At 44.0% G+C, this 14,050-nt stretch overlaps 1 protein-coding gene across 7 annotated transcripts in view; it reads left to right on the top strand.

Moving 5' to 3' along the window:
* The window catches only part of ST3GAL1 (ST3 beta-galactoside alpha-2,3-sialyltransferase 1), a 78,445-nt gene that overhangs the window by 49,881 nt on the left and 14,514 nt on the right, over window positions 1–14,050 (top strand). For 5 of the 7 annotated variants that reach the window (XM_069005518.1, XM_069005520.1, XM_069005519.1 and 2 more), the window contains 2 exons: window positions 1,997–2,793; window positions 13,041–13,237. In XM_069005518.1, coding sequence (XP_068861619.1) covers window positions 2,482–2,793; window positions 13,041–13,237 — 509 coding nt within the window. In that variant the 5' untranslated portion in view covers window positions 1,997–2,481. Of the gene's footprint in view, window positions 1–40; window positions 1,773–1,797; window positions 1,817–1,996; window positions 2,794–13,040; window positions 13,238–14,050 lie in introns of those variants that run through there. The other 2 variants (XM_069005523.1, XM_069005521.1) reach the window with 2 other exon arrangements.

Below are 14,050 nucleotides of genomic sequence, written 5' to 3'. Positions count from 1 at the left end.
TGACTTGGCCCAGCACTGACAGCAGTGGGGGGTTGACCTGCCAGAATCACAGCTCTTGAATTATCCACTCCATAAATGGAAAATCAATTTGCTTCTGGGATTCAGCATGTTTTTGGGGTTGTTAGAGGCTGTGTTTTTGTTTAGACTCACAACTACATCCAGGCTAGAAAAGCAAATGTGTTTGGGGCCGTTCTGCATTGCAGAGAGCAGCTGGCATGAATGGGGCTGTGCATAGGGGCTGTTCTCCTGAGCTCCCTTTCTAACTCTCCAAGACACAGTGTCAGCATCCCCATCACCTCTCCAAGGCTGGGATTCCTGAATTTTACCCGGGGATACTTTGGAAGATTTCTGGTTAGTGTAAAAACTTCCCTCTGTAACATTAAAGTGAATGCAGGATGGTTCCCTGATTTACCGGTGCAAGGAGCCCAAGCAGATGGGATTAATAAAGCCCTTTGTTATCCAGCCTGACCCACTTGTCAGCCCTTGAGCTCCTATAAATGCATGTGGAGGGGCCAGACTTAAAATAAATCTCGAGGCATTTGGCAAACAGCAGCTAATTGAAGGGCACATGCTGCCCGTCACGTGCTGAGGAGGAGAAAGCTGGGGCAAAGGCTTAAAACCGAGGTCTGAGGCTCCTGTCTTTGGATTTGGCTTTATGGGACTCTGCAAATATTTGCACACCACCTCTAAAATCCAAGCTGTTTCCAAGGTGCCGTGTCAAACCCCTTGGAAAAGCAGTTTGGCCTGGTGCAGCTCCTTGCAGACCCCCAGGAGAAGAGCCAGCAGCAAAGCTGGGGGTGCTGCAGCTGCACTCCCCTCCTGTCTGGATAAATGTCACATTTGAGTGATGCAATGAGGAGGATCCCGCATCAATGTCATGCACAGAATGGGTTAAAATGATGGGGTTTAATGCAACAGTTGCAATTTTGCTGGTTTTTTGCTGGCCTGAAGCCTGCAGCCGAGCAGTAAATGACACTTCTCTCCCTGGACTTTCACTTGTTCATAAATTGCACGTATTCTGACACTTCTGTCACTTCTCTGATTTTTTTTCCCTACCTTTTTAAAAAAACAAAACAAAACAGAGTGTTATTTAAGCAATGGCACTTTTGGGGCTTTTGGTAAACATCTGAAGTTTTATAAACAACATGTTTTTCTTACCACAAAACAATGGCTGTCCCACAATGGCTTTCCCACAAAACACTGTGGGATGAAGGGATTCATTTTATGACTTTTAAAAACTTGTTTAAATCACTGCTGCCAGGCAGGGGGTACCAGGAGGGGAAGGGAGAGCAGCTCTGGGTCTCTCTGTACCTCCAAAGCATCTCCCTGTCTCTCTGCCTAGGCTGGGGTAAAGTTGCTATCACCTACCTTTCCTTGACAGAAAAAAGAGCAATTTTCCATGTGAAACAAAGGCCTTTGTTTCAAATGCTTTGATTTCCCCTGTTTGTCCCAGGACATATGAGCTCTTTTTGCTTGGCTTTCTCTAATCACAAGTCTAATCCTGATCCTTAAGAAATTAAGCTGGCTGGGGGAAGAAAGAGAAAAGAACTGATTCATCTTCCTCCCTATCCTGCTTCTCCCTCCTTTGCCTGCTGCTTTTTGTTCAGCTGCTCTGAGTTATGAATACTTTGCTTCCTATCTTGTGGCTATCAAGGTCAGGCTGAAGGAGGGAGGTGAGTCATTGTCATTCAAATAGCTACAGACTGTAATTCAAATAAGGCCAGAGCAGAGTGAGGAGGCTGATTCAATACAAAGAGACTCAATGTCCACAGGTCGATGCTCTGCCCTTTCCGAAACTTCACCCTCAAACTCCTCGGTACGCAAATACTGCAGCAGAGCTTGAAGCCAGAGCTGCTGTGTTGAGGGCTCTGAGCTGATCAGAAGTTCTGGGATGGGGAGAGAAAAGCAGAGAAATTAGGTTGGGAGGAATACAAAAGAAAAAAAACAAAAGTTAATAAAATTTTTTCTTTCTTTTTTTTTGTCTGTGTGTCTCTAGGTTGCAAACTTCTCTCCATGACTTAAATGGGCATCAGAGCATGTCTCTCTGATGGAATGTACACACCCAGATGATCAAGTCCTTCAAGAACTAAATTCCAAGGAAAAGAATACAATTCTTTCTACAATTTGCTTGTTTTAATGTATAGCTTGCTCTTACACACAAAACCTGAATTTTAATTTCTGTATGCAGAAAGACAAGGGTCTGTCTTCAGTAAATCCTCATCAGGAGAGGTTAGCAACAGGAAACAGAGAGGTGGAAGGAAATTTGAAACACTGTGAGAAGGTGAAAGGAAATGTCCTCTTTTAAGCCCATTTGGGGAAGATGCAGCTTCTCCCTTACGGCTGGAGGTAGTGGAGTCAACCTGTACAGCCTAAGCCCGGGGTGGTAACTGGCAGACACCTGCTGCAGCCTTTCTTTTTTGCCTTACGTTGGACCCTACGTTGTTCTTGGCCAGCGGTGGTGGCAGAACCCGAGGGGGAAAGATGGTTGTGGTAAGGAGGAGGAATGTGAAAATGTTCACCTTCGCCTTTTTGCTCATCACGGTGACGTCGTTTGTGCTGAACTACACCCACCAGGTGACCACGACCACCTGGGACCCCAGACATCTCGCCGTGCAGTTGTCAGAGCACGTCCAAAAACTCTTCAAGTACCCCAGGAGACCTTGCAGCTGTGGCACGTGTATTTCAGAGCTGGGACGTTCCCTCTGGTTCGATCAGAGATTTAACTCAACTATGCAACCTTTCCTGACCTCACAAAATGCCTTGATCCCAGAAGACAGCTACAGGTGGTGGCTGGTGAGTGGGGGTTGTGGATACATCCCAGAGTTTGGGTGACAGTGGCGGTGTCAGGCTGTGAGGGATGCCGAGCACATGGAAAGTGATGTCTTCTGTCTGTCTCAGATGACAAGGCAGAGGTGGAAGGAAGTGGGTGTTAGTGCTGCTGTCTAGCTTGGAGGGGCGTGGAGTGCACTTTCACTTGCTCCAAGCTAGAGAAATCCCTGACAGAGTTAGGTGGTAGCTTTGGAATTTGCAAATGTCAATACTGTCATTTTCTCCCAGCTCTTACAAAGACCAGGCTTCGTAACCCGTAACCCGTCTGTTTCTGCTTCAGATGGGCTTTTTGCATCCATTGAGGTAGAAAATCAAACTAATTGTGATGTCTGTAATTCTCCTGGGGCTCTCCCTACTGTAAGAAATGTAAATAATTAGCAGGATTAAATGGAAAATTATTAATTCCATGTGTATGAGAACATTCTCTGTTGTGGCTGATGTTGTAAAACAGATCTGGAAAGCACAGAGGTGGCTGTGGGTCACTGGGAAGGAGCAACCCCAAGTGTATCCTTGAGCAGGGTGGTCCAGCTGCCCCTTGACGCCTGATCCAAGCATCGTGAAAGTGAGCAGATGCCTTGTTTATACAGCACAGAAGGGAAAAAGATGCATCCTTTTGTTTTGCCTAACAAAAGCCCCTTTAATGTTCTCTTGAAACACGTCATCAGTTGTTTGATTTACTCATGGCTGTGCAGCCAAGGTGCTAAAGTGCAGATTCCACTGCAGCGATCACAGTGAAATCACAGTTTCATTGCACTTGTTTTGCCCCTCTTCTGGAAAAATAGTCCCCTGTGCCCTTCTTTGAGCACACCAGCAGTCTGCAATTTGGTGTCTTGCAGAGAGCAAACCCTTGTTGTTGAATTCTGGGCTTTCAGGCCTTCTCTGGCACCCTGAGGGGGCCTCTCCAACAGGCACCCACCCACTATTGTAGTTGGGAAGTTTGGGTTTTGGAGGGGTTGTCAGGTACTGTGGGAATGAGGCTGTATCGGATTCATCAATTCTCACTCCACTGGCTGTTGCATTTAGTGGTGAAAAATAAAAGCCACTTAACTCTGACATCTGTAACTGCTGTGTAAATGATATAATTGTTTTATGATGAGACTCTCCTTTTTGTAATGAGTCATATGTACTCCAGGTGCTGTATCCTTTCACCTGCCCTTTGGCCATGACTTTGATTTCTCATTGCTTGTGGTTTTTCTTGCAGCTTCCCAACACTTTTCCTACTGGTACCCATGCTTCTTAGCTGGGCTTTGCTGGAGCCTTGAGAAGGGAAGATGGCAAGTTCAGGTCCTTGCCCTGGCTTGAGGTTTCACCAGGGAGCTGGGCTGATCTAACAATTGGCAGTTTTCAGAGGAGGGGACAGACTGAGCTCAGTAATGAGAGGATGAGGTTACTCATGGACACCATGAGCAAAGCCACACTGCATTCTGCACTCAGAACTCACTGATTTAAGCATGAGGTTGGAATGCATTCTATCTTAGGGAAAAAAACCCCACACTAATAAGAAGAAAAAGCTTGGGACTCAGTACAGAAGTCTGAATATGTGATGCTCCTTCTTGTAGTGAAACAGAAAAAAAAGAAGCAATGTTTCCTCAATTTACAGAATCGATTAGGCTAGAAAAGACCTCTGAGATCATTGAGCCCAACCTGTGACTGAACACTGCTTTGTCAACCAGACCATGGCACCGAATGTCACATTCAGTCTTTCCTCAAACACCTCTAGGGATGGTCACTCCACCATCTCCCTGGGCAGCCCAGTCCAAAGTCTAATCACCCTTTCTGTGAAGAAATTCCTTCTAATGTCCAACTTAAACCTCCCCAACCATAGTTTTAGACTGTGTCTTCTTGTCTTGCTGCCAGTTGCCTGGGAAAAAAGGCTGACCCCCACCTGGCCACAACCTCCTTTCAGGTGGTTGTAGAGAGTGACAAGGTCACTCCTGAGCCTCTTTTTCTCTGTGCTAAACATCCCCAGCTCCCTCAGCCTCAGTCTCCTCACAGGACTTGTGCTCCAGACCCTTCACCAGCTTTGTTGCCTTCTGTGGACTTGCTACAGCTCCTCAGTGTCCTTCTTGAAGTGAAGGGCCCAGAACTGGACACAGCACCCAAGGTGTGGCCTCACCAGTGCATTAAAAATTCAGCTCAACCTGAAACGGATTCTTTTGGAGGATGTTTGTTCCTTTTTCAGCAAAATGAAAAAAAAATAGACTTTCAGAACAGTCAAAAGTCTCCCCTCCCCATTCCAAACAAAAGCTGTTCATTAATTTTCAGGGTTGTCTAACGATGTTTTAGTGTTTTCATTCTTTTTTTTTATTTTATTCAGATCAAGTTCAAAGGGAATACACCACTTCAGAATACAAAATCAAAGCAATTTTTTTTTCAGATGGTAAAAATAAATCTCCTAAGATTCCTAGACTTTTTCAATATTCAACCAGGATATATGAAATATTTTGATGTCCCCCATAACTGCATTGTGCATAGAAAGTTTTTTACTTACTGAAAGTCTTTGCCCTAATGCATAGTAGATTGAGAAAGTGTCCTGAAAGAGGAGTTTTGGGTAAACCCCGGGCATGACATGGCCTCACCTCCTCATTGCAACTAATTCCTTATGTACATGTTGCTTTGGGTAAGCTTTTCCAAGACAGTGTCATTTCTTCAGTAAATAATTCCCAGTTGCATCCTGAGGGCAACTCCCTTTTCGCTGTTCATTTTTAGGCTCATCTTCAAAGCAATTCTGAGATTTAAGCCAGTCTTTAAGAAAACATTGCTCATGGCCATGTTTCACTCTTGCATGCCTAGCCAACTCAGTAATTTGTAACGTTTTGCTATATTAGTACATAAAAATGAGGCATGAGGAAACCAGAGATTGCTCGAACTTCTTTTCAGGGGAGGAATGACTGTGTTCACTCTCAGGAGCTGATTTCCAGCAGCGTGGTGGTTTCATGGAGCTGTAACTGAAACTCTGAGATGCACTGGAGCTCTTTTATTGCACAGCTGTGACTTACCTGTCATGGGGAGACCCATGTGATGTGCTTGCTCTAAACACAGGCAGAGCCCTTGTCTGTCCGCCAGACTCAGTCTGCCCTCCCTCCCCCTTAACCCTGTTGCTGTAGATGTGAATAAGTGCTATTCATCCAAATAGTCCTGCAGCATTAGTGTCTCTCCAGTACTAGGACAGTGAGGACTGATTTCAGAGACTAATGACCAATTGTCATTAGTCAATTTCAGAGACTAATTGGAGACAAAGTGACATTTGGGACGGAAGAATGGGGTGGTTTCACTTGCCTACAGCTCTTCACATGGCTGCCAGGCTGCTTTATGGTTTATTTGGAGAATATACAGTTTGAACATTTTCAGTGTGGTAGGATGTGACCTTTTGGAGGGAATTTTTCCTGCCTGCTCTGAACAAAACGGTTTGTGTATGTGTTTAGTATGTTTGTGTTTAGTGCTACCACCTGTGCAGGTGGGATGGAGCAGGGGAGAGAAGGTCAGTGCCACCGTCCCTGCAGTGGCTCATCTTGCTGCATGGGGCAGGGCTGCCCCAGAGAAGGCACCTGAAAATGTACCTGGCTGTTTCTTTGCTCACGGAAACAAGAGGGATGTTGTCAGGACAGCTCCGTGCCTTTCATTTGCTTAAATATACACAGCTGATAAACTCTCCCTTCATTATTTTAGTTGGGTAGCAAAGAATGGCCCAAATTCTGCTCCTGCGTACACTCCTGCAGCTGCTCTGGGCTTTTTGTGACTTAAAGTTGAATTGGAATCCTCTACTGTCAGGGAGGATCTGGGCATTAATAACACTTCAGGCCGTGAACATTTTGTTAGAAATTCCTCCCTCCCTCCCTTTTCTCTTTCTCACCCTTCCTGTCTCTCGCCTCCTCCCTCTCTCTTTCTCCTCTGCCTTCCCTCATCTTATGTTCAGGGACTGTGAGAGTGTTTTTGCAAGGTGGCACCTGGTGTTACATGATACATTCCTTTCTGTTTATATTTTCTTTGCCACTTCCCTGAGCTGGTTCACCTGCAAGTTTTCCATTGTTTTACCATGACACAACTGCTGCGGATGTTCTCACTAAATTTAGTAACCCATATATAAGGAAACTTGGCAAGAATTACATGCTGTAACAAAGCACAGCATTTATTTGTCGTTTCCTTGTTTTGTTCTCAGAGGGGGATGCGTTGTTCTTGGTGGTCAGAAAGTATTAAAAATACGAGATCAGAACCTGCTGTTCTAAATCCAAATGTTGAGGATTGAAGTTGTGATAAGTAAATTTAGACTCAGAGTTTCCTGGCAATCTTCTCTGTAGAACATTTTTCATAAACTATCATGTTCTAAGAATTTTTATCTCTAGTCTTACTATATTTGAGGGTTTTGCCTTTTCTTTGGAAGAAAGCTCAGATCTTGGAGCCATGTTATTAGCATATCTAAAAGAAAATACTGGTTTAAACTCATTATGTTTGTAGGAAAAATGTAATAAAAATTAAAAATTTGCTATCCAGCCAGTAAACAAAAGGGCTTCCCCACCCAACACGTGTGCTGGGGAAGTTGGGGCAGCTGCACTGATCTTTAAGGCAGCAACAGAGCTGCTTGGCACCTGAGTCATGCATTTTGAATGCTCTCTGAGGAAAATGTGTCCAAATACTTTGATCACCAGAAGTTTCCTTCAAAACTGGGACACTGACGGGGACACTTTGAAAGCAACAGAGAGGCCTCAGTACTTTGAAGGTAGCATGTAGCTACCAGATCACTGCAGAAGGTGGTACCCAACCCAGGCCAGGTCCCAGGCTCTGGTCCCAGTGCCTGCCACATGCCCAGTCCCACCTGCAGTTGAGCTGCGTGGTTGCAAGTGTGACATTTAGGCAGATTTGGACATACTGGAAGAACCTGACCCTGGGCTACCTCTTACCCTCACTGGCAACCCCCACATAAGTCCAGCTGGGCTGGAGCTGCTCCTCCTATGGTGAGGACAGATGGATGAGGTGGTCCAAGCTCACATGTCTCTCTCAGCACTAGGATCAGTAGTAGTAGTGGTGTAGTGCAGTGTAGAGGTGACCCATACCAGCCATGGAAGTCAGAAATTGTACAACTCAGCATATTATTGTGTGTTATTTACAATATATATGCACTTATAAAACTAATATTTATATTTGAGAATGTAAATTTTTCAATGACATAAATCAGTAAACAAAGCCCAAACTCTTGAAAGCCCCTGTATTTTTCCCCTTCAACTCTTAGATGCATAGTAATTAAAAGACATTACATGTAACTAGAATAAAGCCATATTTTCCAGACCAAAGAGGCATTTTTAAAGTTGATGGTTTCCTTTTCAGTTCTCCTTGAGTCTGCATAATGGAGATTACCTGGATTTGCCCCACCAGACTGTTGCTAGGATTAGTCTTATAGCTGGAAGGTGTTGCATGAGTGTTAATGCTTCCAAACTGCTGCAGTGAGGCAATTAGTAGCTGTGCAAAAGAGATTCTCATGGGGCTGTATTTCCTCTTTATCATTTAAAAACAGGTAAAAACTGAATTAGAAAAGCCACAAACACCAGTGTTGCTACCCCAACTTCCCCCAGGCTGCCTGGCTGTGTTGGCAGGGTTGCCTTGTTGGTGCTGGCTGCTGCCAGACCCACAGTTGTACTTGTCTGTCCACCACAAGGGTTCTGCCTTGACTCATGTTCTGTCTGCAACTCCATCATGCCAGTGATTGAAGGCTAATCTATTCTACCTGCTAATAATTTGGGACTTTGCAATTGTGTTTAATATGCTGCCGAACTTGGCTGTGGGTGCAGGATGCACAGGCACCAGGAGGGCTTTCCTTTGAGGTTCTCTTGACTTCTTTGAGACCCCAAGATGAGAAGGATGTGGGTCTCTTGGAGCAAATCCAGAGGAGGCCAGGAAGATAGAGAGTTGGAACACCTTTCTTGTAAAGACAAATTGAGAGAACTGGGGTTGTTGAACCAGAAGAAAAGAAGGCTCTGGGTAGATTTTATTCCAGCCTTTCAATATCTAAAGGGGCTACAAGAGAGCTGGAGAGGGACTTTTCACAAGGGCAGGTACTGATAGGACAAGGGGGAATGGTTTTAACCTGGAACACGGTACGTTGGAGATTAGGCATTATTAGTTAAAAATTCTTTCCTTTGAGGGTGGTGAGGCACAGGTTGCCCTGAGAAGTGGATGCCCTATCCCTGGTAGTTTTCAAGGCCAGGTTGGATGGAGTTTGGAGCAACCTGGTCTAGTGGAAGCTGTCAATGCCCATGACACGGGGTAAGATCTGGATGATCTTTAAGGTCCCTTCCAACCCAAACCATTCTGTGATTCCATAACTGTAGCTGTGTCTTCACAGTTCCAAGCCAGTAGCTCTGAGCAGCCTTGGCTGAATTCACACTCTTCCTTTGCAACCCCTTAGCCAGGTTTTGGGTGTTGCTGCTTGGTAATGCTGTCAATGTGGCGGCACTGGAGAGCCCAGTGAAGCCTTCTGAGAAGTTTATAAAAGCAGCAAATCCCATGTCATCCTTAGTGGGGGTGTGCACAGTGATGAGAGAAGGAACAACGGGCTCTTCCTTGGAGAGCCATTCATGGGTAAAGAAAGAGTGCATAAACTTTGAGGGTTCTTTTTTCTTTTTTTTTTTTCTTTTGCTTGCTTTTTTAAAATAAGAAGATGCAAAACCAGCTAGTTAACTTCTGTATGTGAAATGGGGAGCTTCTAAGGCTGGGAGATGATTCAGGAAACTTCTCAATCTGAACTCCCAAGTACAGTTTTTAACAACCTAAGGTGAAGAGTTGACTCTCAAGTGATGCACAAATATTTTATGGAGGGAAGCCGGACGGTTTAGTAATCCAGTGATATTTTATATAAATGATATAAGATTATAACCCACACAAGGTGGATTAAGATGCTTTATGGTCTTGGGCAAAGAGTTAAACTGCTTCTTTAGACACATGTATTACTTGCACAGACTTCTGAAGAAAGCAGCCACTTCACTCAGGACACAGGGGGTCAAGTATTTCAGTGTATTTAAGGCCACTTCTAGCAGCTGTATCCATACACATATCCGTGTCACACATCTACAGCACTGTTGATTTTCTCGTTTTTGTTTCTTTTTGCCTCTGTTTCTTGAGTTCTTTTACTCAGAGTTCAAATTAAAAAGCAGAGGATGCTAGGTTGTTCTTTGGACTTAGATATTTATTATTTTCTTATCTATAGCACAGCTGCATGGGATGTGCCTCTTAGTTAACAAGGTAGAAAATGGACATGAGTTCTAACTTCCAAGGCCTTTTAAGGTCCAATTTACCCAATTATGGAATGCCAAGTAATTTATTTTTACTTATAATCCAATAACTAACTATTCATGATCCGCACTGCAGGTTTTTTGACCCAATACCAGAACACCCAGATTTGTGAAGAAGGAAGGGGAAAAGAAGAAGAACAAATCCACACCCAAAATCCTCCATATTGTTACATATATCCCATAAACCTAATTTTTCTACATCTCTACATATGCCACTCAGTTATATAACTTTAATTACACAGCAACAACCTCAGTGTTATCACACAATTTAGGAGCCTTTCCCAAGGCTTCAGGTCAAATGCAGTGTGCTTCTGGTGATCACTGTCTGTCAGCACTGAAAGGCTGAAATTCTCAGAACTCAGGGTTCCAACACAGCACTTGGAGGGAGGATGCTCTTCTAGGAGAGCCACATGGCACTGCTATGGCTCTGCCTTGTACAGCATGGACAGACTTTCACTCAGTGCTTTTGTTGATTTAGGGGAAAGGCCAGACAGGTGGGAGCTTGGTAAGGAGAAAAAAAAGAAAAAGACAACAATACTCAAAAAAATAGGACAAAAATTTGGTGTGGGAAAGTGAACTATAATCGGCTTGTAATTGTAATGCTATTAAAATGGTCTTTTGTCAAGCCAAGCAAACATTGTGCAATACAGAACTGGCTGCGTGTTAAGTCTGAACTTTTACAAGCTGAATATGCCTTGGAGTTAACCAGCTTTGTTGCCTCCTCTTCTCTGTTTTGCTGAAACATCAAAGACCAACCAGTGTGGATAGAAGATTAGGCCTGAAAAGTATAGTTCAATCAGATCATCACTGGGAAATTAAAACAGAGCACTTAAAATGAGTTAAGAACAGATGTCTCATTGTATGGGTGTTCATCACACAGTGCAATAAGATCATCACCCTATTTGAGATCACTGAGAGAATTTCTAACATTAGTAATGGTCTTTCCCATGGAAGTTGTGTGCAACAGAGGGATTGTAGGACAGTGGTGTCCAACTTCCAGGTTGGTGCCCATGTTTCAATTTGGTTGCAGTAGAATTACTCTAGACAGAAACATAACAGGATGGAGGAGCCTATCCAGGATGTTTCTTACCATTTTAATGCAGCAAAAATGCATCAAACCTCCAGGTCCTTTTCTGTTGCTATCATTCTGGATGAAAAGAAAATTTAACTTAAAAAGGGCACCCAGGTACTTAAAATTTTCTGAAAATTGCCTTCCTCTTCTGAATTTTCTTAGGCAAAACCAGTTCAAGAATAAGGTTTTGGTGGCTTTCCTTTTCATTTCTTAAGGACGGTTAAGAGTAAGCTCATCTTTACAGAGAGTAAGTGTACCTGGGTGTATGCAAATATGTGTTCAAATAACTCAAAATAAGTTCCTTTTTCAAAAAGTTGCATTTTACATTATACACCTGTACTGCACTGTAACTTCTATGAAGTCTCTAATTATTTTGAGGGCTGCAGGTTTTCTAACATTGTTTTTCTCGTATTCAGAGTAAGAACAGGTTAAATTGGATTCATAAAGACCACACAAGAGTTTAGATATGTGGTTATGTGTTTGTTGCATCACATACAAATTTAGAAATTACCTTTTTTATTTATATAATTCAGCCTTGCACTGAATAGTGAGACACATGGTCATAATTACAGTGCTTGTCTGTTCATCCTAATTACCTTGCATCCTAATCACCTTGTGCAGTCCAGTAGTAAGATTAAGCCTGTGCATGCAATGTTGCTTTGTCTTTGTTTCAAGTTCTTGGCCTCAATGTCATCCTGTAGCTCTGAGCTCCAGAGACCTGTTGTTCACTTCAGTGCAAATAAGGTCCTGTGAAAAGGCAACATGGAATTTAAACAAAAATTACACTGCTGCACCTGTTTGTGTTTGTGTGAGAGAGGGAGATAGCAGGACAACAGTTCCTGGTGCAGTCAAGGGAAACTCATGGGAAACTAAAGCCAAATTACCCAAGGCCATTCCTGGGAGTCGTGGGAAAAGGTGTTTCTCTTCTCTCCCTCCCTGTCTTTCCATGCCCTGGGCTGGCAGAGCAAGCCAGAGCCTTTTTGGTCCATTTTGTGCTGGAGCCGTTCTCCCTTTGTGAGCTTGGAAGCAAGTGGCACCAGGAGGGTGGGCAATGCTGTTTGTGAGCCTGCCAGCACTCCCAGCCTCTTCAGGAAACCTCAGAGAGCTGATCCCCAGAAAGGGAGTGCCTGACCATCACCTGCCCTGCACCTTGCCTGTACCTTCCCAATCCAGCCATTGTTTCCACCATGCACCACAGAGCTGCTACAGAACAGTTTCCCTCCATGGCAACAGCCACAATGACCAAGGTCCGGGTGGATTTCTTCATCCTGGAGATTTTTTTTAGATGATTTCGTATCTCCAGCCCTCAGGGCTAATTCTACTAGAGTTTCTTATTGCATGAGCAGCTGGTTTCTCCACAGTTCACTTCCCAGCTCCCTCTTCCACTCCTGGCATATGCCAAAATTTGTGGAAGGGATATCAGTCACTTCTGTCTTTCATCAGCTTCCCTGAGACTTTTCTGTCCTTTTTTGGAGAGTTAAAAGAAATTTTATACATGACCTAGCAGAAGATACCTGACCCAGAGTGGGTTGAAGCTTATAAACACCAGAGAAACATTTATTCTGCTAAGGCCAGCCTTGGGGAAAATGCTTGATCTGTTCTATCATGGATAGATACTGAGGAAGTATATGAATCTGAGGAGAAGGAGGAGAAAAAGGAAGCCAAGTTTAAAAAGTTAAGGGGTTTTCCACCTGATTTTTTTCACGCTTTGTCTCCCAACCCAAAGTCTTTTACTGCAGAAGGCGGTATCTGTAGGTAGATTCAGGAATGGGCTTTGAGGAGACATTTGAAGCCACCTCTAGCTCAGAGAAAAGCTGCCTGGGTTGGTAACCTGGAGCGATTTTTCGCCCTGACAGAAACTGCAAGGAGAGAAAACTCCGAAGAGTTTGAACGCCACTCTCACAGAGCTGTTTGGGGTCATCCCCGGGGACGGGGACCCGCTGCAGGAGCGGGGATCCTACACCTGCAGGCGCTGCGCCGTCGTGGGCAACTCTGGGAACCTCCGGCAGTCTCAGTACGGCCAGGATATTGACTCCCATGACTTTGTGCTCAGGTGAGTAAAAACCACCTCAGCTCCAGATGCCTTTGTGTCTAAAATTCACTGGTATTTGCAGGGGACAAGTGAGTAAACAAGATTTAATGGTTTATCTGGTGAAACCTGGTACTTAAATCAAGTCTAAGTTCCAGGGACATAAACTGTGTGTATTGGAGATAGGACCTCATGTTTTAGCTTGGAAAAAAAACATTAATAGGTATTGATACTGTAGCTTGTTCTGCACAATCTATGATTGCCTGTGTTAAAAAATATAGGATAAAAAAGATTTGCACTTAATGACTAAAAGTTATTTCTGCAGCCAGTGCTCACAAGCGATCTTTTAGACATTTAATTGACTGTATTAGATTTGACTTTCTTGCACTGGTTCATTCTTAAGCAGTGGTGAGGTGGGGAAGCCAAAGCCACTTTTCAGTGGACAGGAACCACCTGTTTGGCTGCTGGTAATTTGTAAGGGATCTCATTGCTTCTCCCTTTCGAGGCAACAAGGTTGGCTACTTTGTCCCACTGAAAGGCAAGCAGGAACTAGGTAAGCAGAGCTCATCACTCAGAGAGCAGCCAAAATATCTGGACTAAGTTAGTCTCCAGCGTGTCATCTGCCTTTCACACCACAGCTGCCAGCGCAGTACAATTTGGAGAGCAATAAAGGGCGGGAAGGGAGGGCTTGCTATGGAAAATGCCACATGTGGGATTATGCTCTCAGAAGCAAGAAAACCTTTAGTAGGAAGCGTGCACTGAAGTCAAGAATAAAACAGCAGAAGATCAATGCTGAACCGTTAAGCCACCTTGGCTTCTGATGTGGCTTGAACATGG

The sequence above is a fragment of the Aphelocoma coerulescens genome, chromosome 2 (genome assembly GCF_041296385.1).
Source record: "Aphelocoma coerulescens isolate FSJ_1873_10779 chromosome 2, UR_Acoe_1.0, whole genome shotgun sequence".
NCBI classification, from domain to species: Eukaryota; Metazoa; Chordata; class Aves; order Passeriformes; family Corvidae; genus Aphelocoma; species Aphelocoma coerulescens.
Note: the sequence above shows the minus strand (reverse complement) of the source record. Positions and strands in the feature narration are given on the sequence as shown.